We start from the raw sequence: 22,681 nt of genomic DNA, 5'->3' as shown, positions 1-22,681 counted from the left end.
AGAGAGCCATCCTTAAAGTGTACACACAAAATCTCACAACGTCCAGGACCCAGGACAGAAGTAGTAATTTGAAAGAAGGCTGGGTCAGACCCACCTGCTGATCTTGGAGAGCCTCCCAGAGAGGCAGGAGGCAATTGGCGCCCCCCCCCCGGGGGGGCATAGATGCTGGCAGTAGCCATTCTGGGGAGCTCATTCTATCACAAGGACACTGGTGCTGGTGAGCGCCCTTTCAGAATCCTCCCTCTGGTTCATTAACGCAGGGATCCAGCCTACCCACCAGCCTGTCGGCACCAGTACTGGGACACCTCAAGTCAAGCAGCTAACCAGGCAGGGACACAGCCCTACCCACCAGTAGGTCAACTGCCTTAGGACCCCTGAGAGCCTCCAGATGGCCCAGGACTCTACCCTGCCCACCAGTGGTCCAACACCAACTCTAAGACCCCCAGGGCCCTGCAGCAGAGGCCCCGGGACCTGGCTCTGCCCACCGGTGGGCCAGCACTAGCCCCAAGACCAACCTCACCTTCCAGTGGTCTTAGTAATATTTTTTTGGATATGTCTCCTCAGGCAAGGGAAACAAAAGCAAAAATAAACAAACGGGACTAAATCAAACTAAAAGGATTTTGCACAGTGAAGGAAACTATCAACAAAATGGAAAGGCTGACTATATATCCTATAAGGGGTTAATATCCAAAATATACAAAGAACTCATACAACTCAACATCAAAAAAACAAACAACCCAATTAAAAATTGGGCAGAGGATCTGAACAGACGTTTTCCCAGAGAAGATATACAGATGGCCAACAGGCACGTGAAAAGATGCTCAACATCACCAATCGTCAGGGAAATGCAAATCAAAACCACAGTAAGGTATCATCTTATGTCTGTCAGAATGCTATTCTCAAAAAGACAACAAATAAGTTTTGACGAGGATGTGAAGAAGCCAATATGGAAGACAGTATGGAAATTCCTCAAAATATTAAAAACAGAACTACCATATAAGGCAGCAATCCCACTCCTGGGTATTTATTCAAAGAAAATTAAAACACTAATTAGAAAAGATATCCACACCTCTATATTCATTGCAGCATTATTTACAATAGTCAAGATATGGGAGCAAACTCGTGCCCGTTGATAGATGAATGGATAAAGAAGATGTGGTATATGCAATGGAATATTACCCAGCCATAAAAAAGAATGAAATCTTGCCATTTGCAACAATATGGACAGACCTAGAGGCTATTATGCTAAGTGAAGTAAGTCAGACACAGAAACACAAATACTGTATGATTTCACTTCTATATGCATTTTTAAAAACAAAACAAATGAACAAACATAACAAAAGAGTCACAGACACAGAGAACAAACAGGTGCTTGCCAGAGGGGAGGGGGTCGGGGGAGGAGAGAAATAGGTGAGGGAGGTTAAGAGATACAAACTTCAGTTACAAAATAAATGAGTCAGGGGTATGAAATGTGGGTAATACAGTCAATAATTATTTAATATCTTTGTATGGTGACATGTCATAACTAGACATATCATGGTGATAATTTTGAAATGTATACACATATTGAATCACTGTGTTGTGTAACAGGAACTAACGTAGTGTTGTAGGTCATTTATACTTCAAAAACAAACAAGAAACAAACAAACCCATAGAAAAAGAGATCAGATTTGTGGTTACCGGAGGAGGAGGAGGAGGAATTGGATAAAAATAGGCAAAAGGTATATAAACTTCCACTTGAAAGACAAATAAGTACCAGGGATGTAATGTACAACATGGCAAGTATAGCGAACACTGCTCTGTGTTCTGTATGAAAATTGTTAAGAGAGTAAATCCTCACACCACAAGGAAAAAATACTTTTTTCTATTTCTTTGAATTTGTATCTATATGAGATGATGGGTGTTCACTAAACTTACTGTGGTCATCATTTCACGCTGTATGTAAGTCAAATAAATCACTATGCTGTACACCTTAAACTTATACAGTGCTATAATGTCAATTACATCTCGGTAAAAATGGAAGAGAAAAATTTTTTTTAATAAAATGGAAGAGAAAAAAAATTTGTAAGTGAAAGTATCACTCCGGCTGGGGGTTGAGAATAGACCACAAGGGGTCGTGGATTCAGGGAGACCAGAGGGCTTGCTCTCAGCAACTGGGGAGAAGCCCACAAACCTGCATTAGAACGGGTCACATTTTGAGAACCACCATTCTACAACCTGCTGCAATTGTGTGACTGACAAACTCCCAACATTTAACAACTTCTCTGAGTAATAGGATACGAAGTCACCAAGGCCTTTTGGATAGAAAATAAGTGGAAAATGCATTTCATAGTCTGGGTGTGTGTTAGGTTTTCCAGTTTTGTTGGCCTTTTCTTCTCATGACTAAATATTCATCTTGACCACAGAAAATTCATCTCATTTTTATCATCAACAAGGAAATACGGAAAGTGGGAGAGAATATGGATCTCTAAATATCTTGTGGTAATTTAGGTAATTAAACAATCCATCGGTAAATTAATTTTGACATCCAAACTTTGAGAAAACAGACTTGGGTCATACTTTTTTAACCAGTTGATGAGGTCATTAACTCTGCTTGCCTCTTGCATGCAGAACTCCTCTTGAAATACTTCTGCACAAGCAAAGGAATATTCACACGCGTGCATATGCTCGCAAAGTAAATAAAAATAAAAACCAGAAGCTACGCATTGTCTGATATCTGCTTAAAGTAACTTAAGACTCATATAACTACGTAAAGAGGTTTTTAGATGCATCATGGCTGTTTGCCTAATAATTTATCAGAAACGAAGTTCTAGATTTTTTTCAATGTCAGTCATTAAGCAATTAAACAGATACTGCGTGGAGGGTCTTAACCTGCATTATCTCGCAGCAACCCTGTTGGGTATTTTGATCCCTATTTTTCACATGAAAGCTGAGGTTCAGAGAAATTTCGCAAGCTGTGCAAAAGCAGAGTTGTGGGAAATCTGTCAGCTGACTGGCAAGAGTCACCCAGCCCATTCACGGGGTTGCTCTGGTTCAAACCCAGGCATTCAGCTTCCAAGATTAGAAGGCTGTCTTCCAACCACAAATGTCTCTAAAAGGCCGGATCCCCATTTGGGAGCCGACATCAGAGGCACATCAGACTTATCTGGTGATCTTGCCAAACCGCTGAGGCCCAGGCTTCTCCCCTCCTTCCCCGGAGACGGTAAATTATATGGTCTGGGGCCCCGGATTGGTATGAATCAGAGGAATTCAGCTTCATTTACCCTTGGTGACCCCGTGATAATTTTCCAAAGCAGCATTATTGTTGCTGGAAATGCAGCAAAATTTTCCTGAGCATTTGCTACATGCCAGCTACTGGGCTTTGATTAAGGAAGTGAAATATGAAAAGCAGGACTGCTGTCCTCCAGGAGCCTACAGCCATATCGAGGAGACTGCAAGTTATCAGTGACAGGACAACACAATACAGCTGACGGTGGATTGAAATTAATTAGAAGGAGGTCTAATAAATTGGACAGGCAGGAAACTAGACCCTATGCTCGTCCCTGGCTGGAAATGGCCCCATGATGCTTCCCTTTATTTATTGGTACTTTGGACAGCTCCCGTTAGCTGCTTTAGAAAACCTCTATCGGTTGCATCAGTTGAGTGCTCGTTTGTAACTAACTGAACACTCAATGTAAAAAGACAGGGTGTTTCTCATAACAAGCACCTTGGGGTAGGCAGTCCAGGGCTGGGACAGTCTGCCTTTCTGCCCCACCCTCCTGAGATCCTGCCTCTAAGTCAAAGGAAGGCCAGCATACCTCCAGTCCTCCTGTACCTGCTCTGGGCAGGACGAACAGGGAACGCTGAAGAGGAGGATGTCTCCTAGCAACACTTGGCCTTTGTATTAGGGAAGCTTGTGCAGGTACCATACCTTCTCTCATAGGCTAGAACTGCATCACGTGGCCACTTCTAGATGCTGGGATATTAAGCGTGTTAGTTTTACAGCCTCTAGCATGCAGGAAAGCAAGAGAGAAAGGAAACGTGGGTGTTTTCATGTAGAAATTTGACAGTTCTTAATTCTTTAAAAATAAAATTGAGGTGTATTAGTTTACGTAGCTATTGTAACACATGGCCACAAACGCTGTGGCTTCAAATGACACAAATTTAGTATCTTACAGTTCTGGAGGTCAGAAGTCTGAAATGAAAGGAACAGGGCTGTGTTCTTTCTGGAGACTCTGGGGGGAGTCTGTTCCTTGCCTTTTCCAGCTTCTCGAGGCCTCTCGCATTCTTTGGCTGACCTAGCCTCTGCTTAGGTCATCACATCTCCTCTGACTCTGACCCTCCTCCTTTCCTTTTAAAAGGACCCTTGTGATCTCACTGGGCCACTGAGATAATCCAGAATAATCTTTACATGCCCAGATCCTTAATTCGATTGCATGCGAGGTCCCTTTGCCCTGTTAGGTAACATACTCACAGGTTCTGGGGATTAGGATGTGGGGACATTATTCTGTCTACCACATATATACATGGTTTTAATAATGAAATAGACTTTCACTGAAAAACGAGTCCTGTGTGTGCAGCTCCTCCCCCCACCAGTCCACTCCCTTGAAGAACCGCTCTCTGTCGTTTATGTCTATTATTCTAAAGAAGGCTTTGCTGCCCTTCTTGTTGGATTAACCGAAGGCATCATCTACTGACTTCCTAACCTGGGAGAGGAGGGCTCTTGCTCTCTTCTCCCCCTCTCCCCATTGGGAAAGGTTGGCAACCAGAATCTTGGTAAAGCATCTGGCATAGGCACTAGGGGATGCTCAGTGAAGGAAATCCCTCGTTATTCTTCAGAAGTTTTTTTAAAAAAAGGCAGACTCCAGACCCAGTTTTACAAAATGCTGCACCTGCTTTTCTTGCTGCAGGAGATCCTGGAAGAGTTTCCACTGCTGACTCCGGAAGCGATCCATCTTCTCCAGCTGCTGGGCCGCGTTCTCCTGGGTCTCCTGCCTCAGGTATTCACACTCTGCCTGGGAGAGGTCAGTCACACAGGGGAGCGTCTGGAGGAACAGGACGTCCACAAACTTCTGGAACGTTTCCATGGTGCTGCGATACAGCTCCTGAAGCCGAGAGCCACACGATGGAGCTACAGGTCAGGCCCTCACCCAGGGCAGGGCCGAGGGTTTCACGCAGGACACAGAGGAAATCCAGCGAAGGGAGCTCTCAAATCACACACAGGCGCGTGCACGCACACACATGCACACAAACACACTCAGTCTTGGGAAACGCCCACTGCCTTCCAGCCCTCTCACCCTCACCCAGTCAAGTGCCAGACCTGCGCTTTTGACCCAATGAGCCCTTAATCACTGGCGTTTCCTCTAAACCTCCATCCAGATTATTTTCACGACCCCTCACTGGTCTCCCTGCCTCCCTCTACCCTCCACACTTAGGCGAGTTATTTGCACAAGCATAGATCTTTCAATTCCAGCTCAAATAACCTGGAAGACCTCTCTTCCCATCGCAATCAGACCTGCCTAGCAGGGCTTCAGGGGCTGCCTCATTTCTTACCATTCTGTTACCTTCACCCCACCTCCCCCACTCCATTCTCTTTCTAAAAATTTTTTAAATTGTGAAAAACAAAAACCTGTAGATAATATATTAAACATCTCTGAATCCACGACTCAGTTTTCCTTTTTGTTTCAGAGTTAAAAACACTAAACCTTACAGGTTAAGTTGGAATCCTTTAAGTTCTCCCTGCAATTCTTTTCCCCTCCCTCCAAGTGTCCTCAGAGATAGCCATCCCCATGAATTCAGCATCTCTGTCTCCAATTTAGATTTCTATACTTTCACTATATATGATGCCCATAAATGTGGCTTTTGGTGTGTGTGTTACTTCACATAAATGGCATCTCGTTTCATGTTTCATTATATGGATGCTTTTTAAAGCCTCTCCCCTTCTCCCCATCTCCAGGCACTTTCACATCTGAAATGAACTCCTCTTCACCCTGCAAAACCCCTGCAAAATAATCCCTTCTCTGTGAAGCCTTGCCTGGGCCACTCAGACTAACATGGACATTTCTCACCCTGGGCTCCTGCAGCTCTTTGGTTAGCCCCACCAGGGAATCAAAACTACAGTTTATCTGTCATCCCTCCTGGACCACAACTGCCTAAGAGTAGAGGCTGCATCATACTCAGATCTGCACCCACATCTCACACCCTCCTACACTAAGCACCTGACTGCAGTTTCTGAATGCATCACACACCAACATGATGCAGAATGCCCATTTCCCCTTCTCCATCTAGGAACTCCCCTCACATATTCCAAACTCAATTTGAGGTCTCCTCTTTTGGGAAGGCCTCCCGAACACAGGGTGGTGGTGGTTGTTGTTTTTTTAACATCTTTATTGGAGTATAATTGCTTTACAATGTTGTGTTAGTTTCTGCTTTATAACAAAGTGTATCAGTTATACATATACATATATCCCCATATCGCCTCCCTCTTGCCTCTCCCTCCCACCCGCCCTATCCCACCCCTCTAGGTGGTCACAAAGCACTGAGCTGATCTCCCTGTGCTGTGTGGCTGCTTCCCACTAGCTATCTATTTTACATTTGGTAGTGTATATATGTCCATGCCACTCTCTCACTTCGTCCCAGCTTACCCTTCCCCCTCCCCATGTCCTGAAGTCCATTCTCTACATCTGCACCTATATTCTTGTCCTGCCCCTAGGTTCTTCAGAAACTTTTTTTTTTAGATTCCATATATATGCCGACCACAGGGTTTTTTACGAATAAAGTCTTATTACTTTAGCATCTATAGGGCCTAGAAAAGCACCTGGCAAATATCAAGTAATAATATTATAATTGTTAATAATTATGAATTCTTACCATGTGCCAGAGAGTGTCATAAACACTTTTCTTGTATAAACTCATTCATCCTTCTAACAGTCCAATGAAGATGTTCTATTATAATTACCATTATTTTACAGATGAGGAAACTAAGACCCAGAGAAGATAAGTAACTGGACATTTGTGGAGAATGGGTCCTGGCTGTTGGACTATTGGACTCATGCTCTTAACCTGTATGCTACAAGGATAATTGGTTATTTTTGGAAAAAAAAATTCTCAGCACCTCCTCTGGTGTACCGAAGTACTTGGTATGCTCAACGAATACAAGTTAAATTTAACTCAAATCAGTGTTAATGAAACCCAATGAATACCATGTTTTAAAAAGTTCATGGCCAAGCTGAACTTTGTTTGTAATAAAGTGACCATGACAGGGGCACAAGGGACCCACACCTTTTTAAAAGATTTAGAGATTCTACTTCTGAGAGTGGCCAACCAGGTAATTTGAACCCATTTCTCCCACTGAAGATGAATTTTTAAAAAAATCTGGACAAAATGTTTATTAAATCATCCTAAAAGTCTGAAAGAGCTAACAAGGTAGTGAAGAGTGTGGTGCTGAAGGTTTGGAGAAGATGCAGTCAGAGAAGCGTGCCCAGTCCTTGGGCTGTGTTTACATAAGGGGTGTAGGTCAATCCAGGGGAGAGGGCTGCACAGCTGATGGACCTGTGACAGCCTCAAGCAGTCGAAGGGACAGAAGGTGGAGTTCACAGCTCATATGGGTTGGGGCCTCGTAAACCATTCCACACCTAGGGCTGGAACCCAAAAAGCAGCACCAGAGATACATGATTGAAATGGAAGGAAATCAGATCTGACTGGTTTAACCAGATGGCAACCTGGAGTCTGGTCATGTGGGTGACCCAGCATATTTCAAGTCCAGACCTTGAATTAACATGACTCTGGATCATTAGAGGCCCAGTCATCGGGCAGAAGCAAAGGAAAATCCTCTCTGGGGGAGGAGAGCATCACTGCATGCTTGAAAATATTTTTACCAATATATGTACAAATCTGAGACAAGGCATATGAGAAAAAATAAACAGGTACACAAGGAGATAAGAATATGACCAAAGACCTACACAAACAACAGACATGAAAAACAAACCCACAGGTAGTCCAGAGAGTGTAATTAGAAGACAAGGACTTTAAAGGATTGATGCTTACCATGCTCATGATGTTAAAAGGCACTCTTAAACCTTAAAGCAAAGAGCTAGAAATTATAAAAAGTAGTTTAAAAAAAAGTCAGAACTTCTAGAATTGACGAACACTGCTCAATAATATGAACCCAATGTATAGGTTTCATTGCAGTTTAGATGCAGCTGGAGAGAGAATTAGTACTGGAAGAAAGATCAGGAGAAAATCCAGAACAAAGTAAAGAGAGACTAAGGGATGGAAAATATGGAGAAGATAAAGGCTAAAAGATACAGTGAGAAAGTCCAAAATGTTTAATTGGAGTCCCCGAAGGAAAGAAGGGAGGGTCCAGGCAGTAGTCATATTTGAAGTGATAATGGCTGAGAAATCTCTCAAAACTGATGAAAGAAATTTACAGATGAGGAATCTGAGGCTTTATCTGTACATGTAAAAGAGGTCAAATAAATTGCATCAGTTCACACACAGGGCCCTGGTGGTCAGGCTCCTGCACCCATGATCTAACCATGATGCTTTTAGGTAATTTTTTTTAACAAAGAATGGATGAGAGTATAAGCAGCACCTACTAAACACAGGGTCACTTTTTGTGACATTAATAGTAGATAAAGGGCTTCCCTGGTGGCGCAGTGGTTAAGAATCTGCCTGCCAATGCAGGGGACATGAGTTCGATCCCTGGCCCTGGAGGATCCCGCATACCGCGAAGCAACTAAGCCCACGTGGTATAAATACTGAGCCTGTGCTCTAGAGCCCGCGTGCCACAACTACTGAAGCCTACGCACCTAGAGCCTGTGCTCTGCAGCAAGAGAAGCCACCACAATGAGAAGCCTGCGCACCGCAACGAAGAGTAGCCCCCGCTCACCACAACTAGAGAAAGCCTGCGCACAGCAACGAAGACCCAACACAGCCAAAAATAAAAACAAATAAAAATTTTTTTAAAAGGTAGATGAAATAGTTTTTAAGAAAAAAAGCTCTTCTAGAGAGAAAGGGGATCAGCTCATAGCACCAAAAGGTTTAATTCACCAGAAAGATGTAAAGGTTCTAAATTTGTATGCACTTAATGGCATTACCCAAATCAATGCAATTTGTCACATTAACAAAATAAAGCTGAAAAGCATCATGATGATTATGTGAATAAATGAAGAAAAAAGTACTTCCCAAAATTTAATTTCCATGTAGAAGGAACACTCTTAGCAAAACAGGAAATGGAAGGAAACTTCTTCAATCTGAAAAAAAAAAAAAAACTACAGCAAACATTATACCTGAGGGTAGAAACTACAAAGGTCCTGCTTTTATGTAAATGGAATCATATAGCATGTTAGGTTTGTGTATCTCAACTTTATATGTCCTTGTGAGATTCCTCTGTGTTGTCGTGTGTAGCAGTAGTTCATTCCTCCTCACTGGTCTTTAGTATTTCACTGTATAAATACACCACCATTTATCCATTCTACTGTTGAGGGACATTTGTGTGGCTTATTTTAGACTACTACACATTCTGCTGACGTGAACTTTCTTGTGGATGCTGTTTGATACACATGTGCACTTGTTTCTCTTGGGCATATGCCAAGGAGCGGAATTGTTGGGCTATGTGTATGTGTAGCTTCAGTCCCTATCCTCCATTAACTAATAGCCACCAATCTGATTAACATTTTGAATTTATAGATAAATTTGGTGAGGATGAACATCTTTACAATATCAAATCTTCCAATCCAGAAACATGGTATATCTTTACATTTATTTAGGTCTTATTAATTTTTCTTAATATTGTTTTGTGAGCAGGGAGTGGATTGGGATTGGGAGGAGGTGTGAGGGGGCTTCAGAGGTCCTGGTCATGATCTCTTTCTTGACCTGGATGGGGGTTACATAGATGTGTTTTTAATAGTCATTTGTTAATCCATAAGGTTATGTGTTATGCATTTATTTGTGTCTATGACATTTCACAGTAAAAATGGTTTAATAATATGGGAGTGATTTACATTTTCTTCCAGCCTCTGGAAATCCCAATTTTCTGCTAGGAGACAGATTTTTTAAATTGATTCTCCTATGTTGGAAGCTATCCTTCCATAGCAGCAGTTGGGGATACTAAGACACACCTTTTCCCTTTTTGTTCATGATTGTCAAACTGCAAAAATACGCTGTTTGCAAATTCAAGAAAGGTGAGCTTTGTAAAAGCTACATGGTCCATTAGTCGAGGCTCTTTAGAATAAAAAATGTGCTGGATTCTGTCTGCTCCCTGGACAGAGACACATCTGCGTCATCGCACGTGCTCTGATAGGCTTCCCACTTAATGCTGACATGTTTCATTTGGGAGATGCTGATTTATTCTGTGCCTGAAATAGAACAGGAATTAATCTGTGTTCTTCTCTCTCAGCGTGTGTGAGGGGTCAGACAGCAGAGGGACGCTGGTCAGGGGAGAGACTGGCCCTGAGCCTCAGCCCTGCACTTTTCCTCAAGTAGAAGCACAAAGAACCCAAACTAAGGCGGCATTTCACCCTGACTCATCCTTCACTCACTACGGTTTCCGCCTCTGCAGCCTGACCCAGAGGATCCAGTGTCCTCTCCAGGCTTCTTGCAGAGAAACGACTGGGGCAGGGGAAGGGCACATATTCTGAAACCTTTGAAAAGGAGTCTCAGTTTTCATACCTGCAAAAGGGATAAGACGCAAACTACATCTGTAAAGACAGCACCTGCCTTGAGGGCTGATTGTCAGGATTAAGATACAGCACACAGCACAAAGCAAACGCTTCATAAACGCTGTCTATTATCATTTCCAGAGAGGTTGGGAAAGTTAGCACGTGGCTCTCAATAAATGTTACCTGTTGCTATTTTTATTCCAGGAACAGAGCATTTTGGAGAAAAGGCAGTTTGTGTTTCCATTTGCTTGCAGGGTGGGGAGGAGAGAGGGAAGGGAAGGGGGCGTTCCCAGCAGAGGTGGGCAGGTGCCCTTGGGAGAAAGCCAGGGGGACCAGTGGGCGGGAGCACAGGATGTGTGGAAGCAGAGGAGAAGCAGGGGGTCAGCCTTTCGGGGGCAGGGAGCTCAATGCCATGCGGAGGAGTCAAGACCTGGCAGCCTGCACCCGTGAAGGAGCTCACACAAGGCGCGGATGTGGCCAGGTCTGAAGATGTACTGATGAGGGTGAGTGCTGACTGAGTGAATAAAACATGTACTTCCAGGATCCCATGGACATGGCCCGGCTCCCTGTGAGTTTCCGGTTCATCACAGGAACCAGAAATGTTCCCCTGCAGGGACCACACCCTGAGAGTTTTGAAGATGAACAGTTAACTACTTCAGAGTGAGGTGTGCACAGGATCCTGGGACAGAGCAGTGATGAGAGCACAGTGGAACTGGGTCTCTTAAAAACGGGAAGGGGAAGATGGGACGAAGTGAGAGAGTGGCATGGACTTATGTATGCTACCAAATGCAAAACAGCTAGCTAGTGGGAAGCAGCCGCATAGCAGGGAGACCAGCTTGGTACTCTGTGACCACCTAGAGGGGGTGGGATAGGGAGGGAGCGAGGGAGACGCAAGAGGGAGGGGAGATGGGGATATATGTATACGTATAGCTGATTCACTTTGTTATACAGCAGAAACTAACACAGCATCGTAAAGCAATTATACTCCAATAAAGATGTTAAAAAAAACCCCACAAAACTGGAAGTAGGTTGGATCAAGGGTCAGGAGCCTGGGAACCCACCTGCACTGGGTCACTTGCCAGCAGTGTGACCAGGGGCGACTCTCTTCCTCTCTGGGGCTTCACCCAACGGAGGAGGAAAATGATACCTGCTTCCTGAGGACATGCGACACAGGAGACATGTGCGTGGATGGGCACAGCGGCTCCAGATCTTCCTCTCCCCCAGAGCCATGCCCTTTGCCACATAACCTGGCATGCTTTCCCACAGGGAGTGGGAAGTGCCTCCCCTACCCTTTAACTTCGGGTCAGTCGTGTGACTTGTGTCGGTCAACGGCATGAGGTGGAGGTGAAATGAGCTAGTTTGGAGGCTAGACCCCTGTCATCGCTATGAGGAGAACATTCCCAGGCCGGCCCACTGGTCCTAGGAGAGCAGAGACAGTTGTGTCCGTGGTCACGCTGTGTTAGTCACGCCTAGATCAGCCAACCACCAGCTGATGCACAGACCCTGGGAATTCATCACTGTCATTTTCAGCAACAGTGTTTTCAGGTATCTTGTTGCACAGCATTACTGTGGCCATAATCACGTGATACCACACCGGACAGAAGGGGCCCTAAAGGTGAGAGCTCTGGTGTAAAGGTGTCATATCCTCACAGCCTTCACGGGTCCATCCCGCAAAAGTCTCTTGAGCACCTACTGCAGGAAGGCTCTGTGCCAGGGCCCCTGCGTGAACAAAGCTGACGTGGACCCTGACTTCAGAGAAGTCACTGCCCCCCAGTGAGGGGGCAGACATCTCACAGGAACGCACAATATCCTATGGCAAGTGTGACGGCAGGGAGGCTGGGAGCCCTAGGGACAGACCAGGGAATCTAACTGATCTGAGGAGGAGTCGGAGAAGGGCTCCCCGAAGAAGTGACATGTAAGCTGAGACAAGATGAGAACAAGCCAAACTGAGGCGATGAAGGGAACGGTATTTCAGGCAGCAGAAGAGCACGTGCAAAGGCACCGTGGCAGGAGGGACTGGGGCACCTTTGGGGAGCTGAGGGATGTCTGAGGTTGGCTGGAAGGCAGGGAGCAAGGGACATGCCTCCAGACAAGTGGTGAGGGGGCTATGTCACATGAGCCTTGTGGGCTAGGTCAGGGGCCCTTATGAGCCAGGTTGGGTGGGTCTCATGGACCAGACTAGGTTGGCCTTTGGGCCCAGTCAGATGGGTCTCATGGGTCAGGCCATGTGAGTACTTCACTGGCCAGGCTGGGTGGTCACCATGGCCAGGTTAAGGATGTTGGACTTTACCCTGAGAGCTGTGGGTGGCATTCTGGGGTATTAAGTGGGTTCTTTCATATGGTCAATCTACAAAGAAGGCAGCTAAGAATTCCTACGTCAGAGAGGTTAAATGATATGGACCAGGCCACATAGCTGGTACACAGCTGAATCAGGCCCACAACGTGGCCTGTCTGATTCCTGGGTGACTCTTCTCTCCTTTGCAGTTTTGCAACTCGTTGCAGGGAGGTGAGTTGATTGTGAAAATTACTAAAAGGAGGGAGAGGTATAATCAGATAGCATGTGGTACCCTGAGGGCACTGGCAAGTTTTACTTCTGTACATAAAGAAAACATAAATTAATGGTTCTACTAGTCTTGTTAAAATAAAACAAAAAGCCATGTTCCCGTAGCTTGCTACAGTAAAGCAGATGTAAGCGCGCCAGTCTATCTTTCTTAGACTTGTCACACTTAGTGATGATTTATCACACTTTAACCTTGATAAAGGACCATGGAATTGATTCACCCTCTACAGCACTTAGGGAAATCGTCTTTCCAGTGACAGGAGCTGTATGGTGCCTACACTTGACAATTTCCTTCTCAAGATCTACTTCCAATAGAACACTGCCCCCAAATCATTGTTTTGGTATTTCTCGCAAACCTAGTTTCTTCTACTCTTTGGAAACTTACTGTTTCCCACCTGTGACAGACAAAATAATGGCTCCCCAAGACGTCCATGTTCTAATCCCTGAAACCTTCGAATGTGCCACACAGTCAGAGATTTTGTGGATGTGATTAAAGGACTAAGTGAAAACCAAGGATCCTGAGAAGAGATTACCCTGGGTTATCTAGGTGGGTCCCACATAATTATAAGGGTCCTTGTACATGAAAGAGAGAGGCAGGCAGGCAGAGTGAAAGGGGATGTAGGATGGAAGCAGGGGCAAGAGAAGCACGGCTGTGGCTTGGAGACGGAGGAAGAGGCCACAAGCCAAGCAATGCAGGCACCTCTAGAAGCTGGAGAAGGCAAGGACGCGAATTCTTCCCTGGAGCCTCCAGAAGGAACCAGCCCTGCCGATACCTTCATTTCAGCCCACTAAAAACCCATTTTGGACTTCTGACCTCCAGAAATGTAAGGTAATAACTTTTGTTGTTTTTAAGTTGTTTTTAAGTTTAAATCGTGGTGGTTTGTTCTATCAGCAATAACACACCATCTTCTGGATGCCAATGTTTCAGTTGATTGATATATTCACTGATGCATTGATTCACCCATTCATTTACTCATCAGTGTTGACTGATTGCCTGTAATGTGTCATCCCCAGCTGGATTCTGCAGAACACACCGCAGCCCTCCCAGCAAGGACTCCACGCCCCCGCCTTCCTCTTGTCCACCAAATCACTTCTCCCCACCTGAATGTTACAGCCCTGGGCCTGTATCCCAGGCCCCCAGCTGTGTGACCTTGAACAAAATACTTTAACCTTTCAGTGCTGTGCAGTGAAGAACTGACCTTGCTGAAAGAGAGGCCTGGCCTTGGTCCATGGTTCTTGGGAAGTGACTTCTAAATTCTTGGAATGTCCTGCCTGATAAGAGGGTCTCTATTTACCTGGGAACCTTGGGCAGCTTCAGACAATCTGTGACAATGTTGTGATTTAGGGTGGGGCCCTTGGGCCATGTGGCATCAGCTCCACCTCTAGAGGGGCTGGGGCTTAAGGTCAGCCACGCTGGTGGTCAACCACATCTATGTGACTGAGCCCCCAAAAGAACTGTGGACACTAAGGCTTGGGTGAGCTTCCCTGGATGGCAACGCTCAGTGTGTAATGCCACACATTGTTCCCAGGAGAAGTTAGCACTGTCCACGACTCCACCAGGACCGGATAACTGGGAGCTCTGCGTTTAGAACTTTAGACTCTGCCCATGTGCCTCTTCTCTTGGCTGACTTAAATCTGTATCCTTTTGCTGTAATAAACCATAACCATGAGCAGAACAGCTTTCAGTATGAGTCCTTCTAGAGAAGTGAAGAACCTGAGGGTGGTCTTGGGGACCTCTGGACTTGCATTTGGTATCAGAAGCGAGGGTGGTCTTGCAGACTACTCCCAAACACCTCATGAGTGCCTATCATTATTATTCCTGCCTCCTTTGAGGACAGAGTTTCACTTTTTCTCTTATCTTCCTCAGCCGTAACTTCCCATGAGACTCTGAAGCTGAGACAGCTGACCTTGGCAGGGCTGTTATCCCCCTACTCCCCCAGGAGCCCTTCAGGAGAAACAGTAGTGGGAGGACAGTCAGAAATGAACAAATAAACAAGCAGGTCTCTGGGTTACCCTGTGATGCAACAGCGGCAAACTCAGCTCTGCACCTGTCATTATCAGGAAGACTTTAGGCTCCTTTCAGGAATCTCTCTACAAGGCACTGAGACGTGGAATTTAGCGGCATCCATCTCAGTCAAAATGAGAATTCACTGTTTGTTTAGAGGCCACGAGACGGTGGGAATTTAGAAAAATGCACTCTTCTCTGCAGCCTGAGAACCGTTAGGTGGTGATCAAATTGATCTCGCAGCCGCCGTGCCTACAATATCATGATCAGTGCCCAAAGAAATGGGGTAATTGTGCCTTTGTGTGACCAGGTCTGGGAAGGAGCCAGCCAGACTGCAAGGCAGGTTACCTCCCGAGTGTATTCTGTGCAGACACACCTTCTTAGACGGTGCGTGATAATAACCGGGATCGTGGGGCTTCCCTGGTGGCGCAGTGGTTGAGAGTCCGCCTGCTGATATGGGGGACGTGGGTTCGTGCCCCGGTCCGGGAAGATCCCACATGCCGTGGAGCGGCTGGGCCCGTGAGCCATGGCCGCTGAGCCTGCACATCTGGAGCCCGTGCTCCGCGACGGGAGAGGCCACAGCAGTGAGAGGCCCGTGTAACACACACACACAAAAAAGTACTTTATCTATTTGGTTCACTGCTGAGGTCCCAGTGCTGAGACTGTGGGTTGCACAAAGCAGTGCTCGATAATATTCACTGAATGAATGAACTAACAGGCTCACAAGCTTACAGCTGGTCGGCGAGGAAGCCACACTCTCCCCCAGGCCCCGGGTCCAGAGTCATGCTCACCACCCCTGGGCTCAAGGCTTCCTGCTCAACACGCTCAGTGATGGGGCAGAAGGGATGGTGCTAACTGAGCACCTGCCACGTGAGGCCCTCAGCCCTGCCCTCCTGCGCTGCCATAATGGTCAACAGGCTCTCCATCTCCATCTCGCAGATAAGGAAATGGGCTTGGAGCGGTTAAGGCTCTTGCCCAGGGTCGCCCACCCAGGAATGCTGGGCGCCCACCCGGGAATGTCCTCGCCAAGCATTCCAATCTTCCAATTGGCTTCTTTCTACCACACCAGAGGATTTCAACCTCCACCTTTTGGAAATATCAGGTAAAGCAGTTTCCAATACCCAAGGCAATGATTTCCACAATTAAGGGATGTAAAATAAACCAAAGTTACCTGGTACCAGAGGGCCTGATGTGCAAGGACGACGTGAATCATAGGAAAGGAGCTCTGCACTGACTCTGGGAGAGAAGCCGGCACAGGCCTTGGGCCATTTCTTTCAAAAGCGCCTGCACAGATGCACAGAACTGTTGGCCCCCCTTCACCTTGCCCCTGACCCCTCCTCATGCAGGGCATTTCCAAGTGCCTGCTTCTGAGACAGAGACTCCAGCAGCCATCACCCCTCACTCACACCTGCTGGGCTCTCCTGATACTAGAAACAAGGGCGTCTTTCCTTCCTCGGCCCAAGCTTCCATGGGGTGGCAGCCAGAGCAGCCACGCTAAGCCAAGTGTACAATATCCTAAGGACGTTGCTGGGGCAGGAGGCTGTGGTCACATCAGCATCATCAAATCTTTACTGAAAATGATGTATTACTGCCACCCACTGAGGGCGGCCCGGCACTTCCACATGTATTTCCTCCTCGTAGCAGTGATCCGTGTTTTATCCTTGCTTTGTGGAGGAGGAAAGTGGCATTTAGTTGACCAAGGCTTTAGATTCTAATTGCAGCTCAAAGGAGGAAGTGTCAGCCTGCTGGACAAGAGCTCAGGTGGGCACATCATCAATGGCATCCGCCCATGAGTCTTAGTCCATTGGACTCTCACCCCATCCCCCCAAGGCAGCGGTCCTCAGACTCTGCTGTGCATCAGAGGAAATGGAGGTACAAGTTAGATAACCTGCCTCCGACCACACAGCTGGTCAATGTCTGGGCTGGGACTGGACCCCAGGCCATCTGAGTCCAGAGCCTGTCCTCACTGCGGTATTCACAGCCCATGCTCAGCAGCATGGGTCACGGCGAGGACATCAGCACTAAGGTCAGAGAGACTTACTTTAGATCCCACCTCTCTGCTTGTTGGCTGTAGGACTTGAGCAGGATGGCTGGGCCGGCACAGAGAGATTATGTAACCAATTGAAGGTCACACAGCATGTTAGTAGCCAGAAGGGGACTGGAATTCAGTATGCTCACTCCCAGCACAGGGATTTGAGTCCTGACTCCCCCGAGGCATGGTGTTGTTCCCTTTCCTGCCTGGCAGCCTGGGACTTTGACAAGTTGAATCCCACCCTGCTCTTTCCTCAAGAAAATCCTTCCTGGCTCCTCATCTGTGAAGGAAGGAAGATGCAGTTTCTGCTCCACAGGATTCTCACGAGGATAAAATGATCAAATACTCAGAAAGCACTTACAACAGTGGTTGGCTCTGAACAAGACTGGCTCCGGTATCAGTTTCCTGGGTAGCCAAAACTACAGAAGTCTATTCTCTCACAGCTATAGAGGCCAGAAGTCAGAAATCAAGGTGTCAGCTACCTCTGGAGGCTCTGGGGGGATCCTTCCTGCCCCTCTGGCTTCTGGAGGCTCCAGGTATTCCTTGGCTTGTGGCCACATCACTCCAGTCTCTGCCTGTCTTCCCACGGCCACCTCCCTGTGTGTCTGTCTCCACAATGACTTTCTCATAAGGACACCAGTCATTAGATTTAGGGCCCACGCTAATCCAGAACGATCTCTCCTTAACTAATCACATCTGCAAAGCCCCCCTATTCCCATATAAGTTCACATTCTGAGGTTCCTGGTGGACATGAAATTTGAGGTACACTATTATGGACTGAATTATGTCCCTCCATATGCTAAAGCATATGTCCCTTCATATGCTAAAGGCCTAACCCCCAATGTGTCTACATCTGGAGACAGGGCCTTTAAGGAGATAATGAAGCTTAAGCAAGGTCACAGGGTGAGGTCCTAACCTGATAGGACTGGTGTCCTTGTAAGAGGAAGAGACACCCAAGCTCTCTCTCTGCCATGCGAGGACACAGTGAGAAGGCAGCCATCTCCAAGCCAGGAAGAGAGGCCTCACTAGAACCCAACCTAGATGATACCTTGATCTTGGACTTCTAGCCTCCAGAACAGTGAGAAAATAAATGTCTGTGTTTAAGGCACAGGCTGGGGTACTTTGATATGGCAGCCTCTGAAAACTCATACAGACACCACTGAACTCCACACAGTTGCCATCATGACAAGGGGCTGCACTCCCTGTCCTTCCTCATGTCCTGTCTGGGCTGCCCCCTGACTCCTGGTCCACTTGGAGCCCACCTCCTGATTCAAAGCCCATCTCAGGCATCACCTCCAGCAGACGGCCATCCTTGACCTCACCTTCACCCCTACGTCTCTCAACCCTCCGCTCTGCACCCGTTGGCGCGGATGTTGTAAGGGCAGCCAATTCGGATTGGGCATGTCCCAGGTGCAAGCTGCTATCCAAGGGCCGCACGTGCATTCGGTGTTCACACCACCACCATGAAGACGGGCATCACTGGCCCCATTTCACAGATGGTGAAACTGAGAACTAGAGACGCCAAGTAATGTTCTGGAGGCCGCACGGCGAGGAGGGAGGAGAGCCAGGACGCAGACACAGGCAATCTGGGTCCAGGTGAAACTTCTCCAGGGAGCTCCCCACCACGGCGGCTCCCCACTTGTCACCTTCCTTCTTGACCAGGGCCACATTCCACCTTCCCAGCAGCTCTGGGGCCTGCCCGGGGCAGGAGCTCTGCCTGTCTTGGTCACTGTCATATCCCAGGAGCCCCTCTGGCTTTGCAGGGCTCAGGGGCTCTCTCCTGTTCTCTCAAAGCCAGCTGTCATTCCAGAGCTGCACGAGGTTGCCCAGGGAGAAAGAGGTGGCACCAGCAGTGGAAATTAGGCCTCCGTTTCAAGCCCAACCCTCCTTCCTCATCGCCGCTCTACACTCATGACGCCCACAAACGCTGGCCTATTTTCATCCTGGGTGAGCTGACTTCCAAAGACCTTTGTCTCTAGGGACATTTGGAGGTGAGGGTCCCGAGCACCTCAGAAATGGAAGGGGCCTCAGATGTGACCTGGACCAACCTCCCTCCCTGGTTTCCACCAAAGAGGGTCTCGGGGTCCCCAGCCCAGGAGGGTGTGAGGTTCTCACACACGCCCGGATCCTGAGGTTTTCCTGCCAGTCCCACCTGGAAACCACATACCTGGCAGAGCGCGGCCACGGCCTTGGTGGCTCTGACATTCTCCTCTTCCTCCAGGTCACTCCGAATCAGCCTTTGCCTCTCCAGGACCTTGTGAAAAACCTGTGAGTAAAACAGGAGCTGAATCTGGTAGGAAAATGCTGATATTTTTCCCAGAAAAACCTCCTCAACTGACCCCGCCTCTCAGGTTGGAAGGACGTTCACCGCAATTTATACAGAAGGAAATTGAGGCACAGGGATGTATGTGACTTTGATGGCTTGTGAGTTGTAGCTGAAGCCGGGACCAGTGAATCCGACCTCCAGGAAAACCACAGACTGTGATTCTATCTGTGTACCCAGCAGGAGAAGGTGCGACCAGCACCCCCGTCACCCTTCCCTCCTGGCCACAAGCCACCCAGACATCATTTTCTTGTTTCAGTTGCCGGGGACCACCATCCAGGCCCTGGGAGGCCCACCCAGCAGAGCCCGAGGTCTAGCAGGGCCACTGGAGGTCAGTGTGGTCAGTGGCCAGCCAGACTCTGCTCTGAGCACATGGACCTCAAGGAGCCCAGCAGAGGGACAGGGAGGTGTGCACCAGATGCTCCAGACACAGTCAGAAGGCACCGCAAGGCAAAACCGCAGAGGGTGGACTCCTCTTAGGGGGCAGCTGTAGGGGAAGAGGCCCCATGGGGGAAATGAGGAAGCTGAGTCTTGAAGGACAAGGAGGGGTCCCTGGAAGGAAGACGGGGAGCCAACACAATCCCAGCTCAAGGAGCAACAGCAACAGAGTTAGAAGGCAGTTAGAACCCTCAGGCCTTGGTGGGGGCAGAGTGGGAGGGGAGCTGAGAGGGAGGGGCTGCACGCGGTGCAAAGTCTGTGCTCGTTCATCAGTTCCTTGTTCATTCAATCACTTTTTTGTTGTCTGTGCATTCATTCAGTTCTTTGTTCTTTTGTATCCATCATCCATCCACCCATCCGTTCATTCACGTGTTCATTCATTCTTTCCTTCATTCATTTGTTTGACTCTTCTTTCATTTGTTGGTTCTTCATTCATTTCTTTGTTCATTCAATTATGTGTTCCTTTGTTCTTCCATCCATCATTCATTGATTCGTTTGTTCATTCAGTCATTCCCTCATTCCTTCATGCATGCATGCGCTCAACCCTTCCCTCCTTAGTCCCATGTTTCCTGAGCACCAGGTCCTGGCTGTGCTGAAGTCCTGGGTTGCAGAGCTGACGCTGTCACTGTCTCCACACTCAGGACTTGCACTGAGACATGTGACGTCAGAGAGAAGGGCCTAGAAATCTCTGAGTAACAAATTGCTGTATCATCGTATCTTTTCACTCTCATTTCAAATGGATCTTCTTAAAGACAGAAACAGCCCCCCACCCCACGGTATGACAAACCCCAGAAACCCCAGGCGTGGGCCCCGGGAGGAGGCTCTGTGGGTAGGGAAGAGCACTGGACCAAGGAACCAGGGACGTGAAGACCTCTCCTCTCTTCTGGACGCTGGCTTCTCTCACTGGGGCACGGCTGCTGCCACCGTGCTGGCCCCCAAGGAGGGCATGTGTCTGGGCTCTGGGCTGAGCCTGGACCCAGCTACAGTCCTGCCATCCCCTCGGCAGAGCTGAGACAAGCAAATGCTAGCAAAGAGCAGAAGAGACCCAGAGAGACAGCCAGGCCATGGCTGCCCCTTCCTGGTCTGGCTGAGTCTTAACAACCCAGCCAGGTGGGTACTCTTATTCCCATTGCACAGATGAGGAAGCCAAAGGGTTAGCAAGGCCACTCAGACACAGCGGCAGAGTCAGCATGCAAACCCAGGTCCTGCTGCCTCAGCACCCAAACGCTTAACAACCCTGGGGGAGGGCCACTGACAAGCAGCCCTGCCGACCCCCGCCCCACCTCCACCAACAGCGAAACACTGAGGCAGAGACCTGCTCTCTCTCTGCGAAGTGCAAGCCCTGGTCCTTCCAGCCTGTGCTGGCGCCAGCTCACTTGCTATCCCTCAAGCAGGGTGACTCCTTGCTTCCTGCCCTCCAGCCGGTCTCCTTGTCTTTTTCCCAGTCAAGACCACGAGCGTTGGCTGGCTTGGCCACCTCCCTGGTCCTGCCTGCTCAGCCCCACATGCAGGGTCCTCCCCTGACTTGCCACCTGACCCAGCGAGGGGGGGGCGGGCATCCCTGTGTGACAGCCTGCCTTGCATCCAGGACGTGTCTGTCCCCCCCGGGGACATGGCACGCTGGTCTGCATCGCGGGTTGGGCCCTTGCCCTGCGCCATCTGCGTGAAGCCCTCTCCACGGCCCCTCCCACCGTCTTTCCATCGTCCCAGTGAGGGCTGCTCGAGCCACTGGCTTACAGACGAGGAAGCTACGGATGCGGAGCCCAAGGGAGCGGGCTAAGGTCACTGGGCTGACAGGTGGGAGGTGAGGAGAGACCTCCTGTCTGGCAGATGCCAAAGCCCCTGGCTTGCCAAGCGCAGTAGCGGGGGGCCGAGCCCCCTCCTGCCACCCTGATCAACCCGCGTGGCTCCCTGGGACGGCTGTGCTCGCGGACGTGGGAGCGAGTCAGGAGCAGGTCACCTGGAGGAACTCCTCGGGGTCGGCGGTCTGCGGCGCCGTGGCCAGGAAGCTCCTCTGTTCCTTTTGTTGGGCCAGCGTCAGCCTTGCCATCCCCTCCGCCTGGTGAACCAGTGAGGCCTTGACCAGGTCTCTGCCTCGCTGGACAAACTCTGAAATTGCAATAAAACAAGGTTGCTCCCCCCGCGAAACCTCCACTGGCTGCTTCTGCCAGCACGTGGAGGGTCAGCAACTCTGGGGCAAGTCCCCTTTTTATTCTGGTTTTATCATTCAGGGCCCTCCCCCTGGGGCCCAGGGCTCAGAGCAACGAAAAAGGTTTCATGTAACTGCTGTGCAGGGCAGCGGCGGCCAACCTGACCAAGAAGTAAACAAAGGGGGTATTTTCCCGGAGAAAAGTACAGAGGGAGGGACACGTGACACAGGGTACAGAGAGCCTGAGTCTTCAGGAAGATAGTGACATGTCGGCCTGGAGTCGAGATTCAAAAACTGCCAGGGTTGGGCTTCCCTGGCGGCGCAGTGGTTGAGAGTCCGCCTGCCGATGCAGGGGACACGGATTCGTGCCCCGGTCCGGGAAGATCCCACATGCCGCGGAGCGGCTGGGCCCGTGAGCCATGGCCGCTGAGCCTGCGCGTCCGGAGCCTGCGCTCCGCAACGGGAGAGGCCACAACAGTGAGAGGCCCGCGTACCGTAAAAAAAAAAAAAAAACCTGCCAGGGTGAGTTATTAG

General features: G+C 48.6%; 1 protein-coding gene across 7 annotated transcripts in view; it reads right to left on the bottom strand.

Moving 5' to 3' along the window:
* EVC (EvC ciliary complex subunit 1) overlaps window positions 1-22,681 on the bottom strand; it is an 84,847-nt gene that overhangs the window by 22,722 nt on the left and 39,444 nt on the right. For 5 of the 7 annotated variants that reach the window (XM_059067450.2, XM_059067451.2, XM_067036399.1 and 2 more), the window contains 3 exons: window positions 21,959-22,107; window positions 19,405-19,503; window positions 4,872-5,084 (listed from right to left, as the gene is read on the bottom strand). In XM_059067450.2, the coding sequence (XP_058923433.1) occupies window positions 4,872-5,084; window positions 19,405-19,503; window positions 21,959-22,107 (461 nt within the window). Of the gene's footprint in view, window positions 1-4,871; window positions 5,085-9,154; window positions 9,234-19,404; window positions 19,504-21,958; window positions 22,108-22,681 lie in introns of those variants that run through there. The other 2 variants (XM_067036400.1, XM_059067454.2) reach the window with 2 other exon arrangements.

Source organism: Kogia breviceps, chromosome 6 (genome assembly GCF_026419965.1).
Source record: "Kogia breviceps isolate mKogBre1 chromosome 6, mKogBre1 haplotype 1, whole genome shotgun sequence".
In the NCBI taxonomy this organism is placed as follows: Eukaryota; Metazoa; Chordata; class Mammalia; order Artiodactyla; family Physeteridae; genus Kogia; species Kogia breviceps.
The sequence above is the reverse complement of the archived record's forward strand: the minus strand, read 5'-3'. Positions and strand labels throughout refer to the sequence as shown.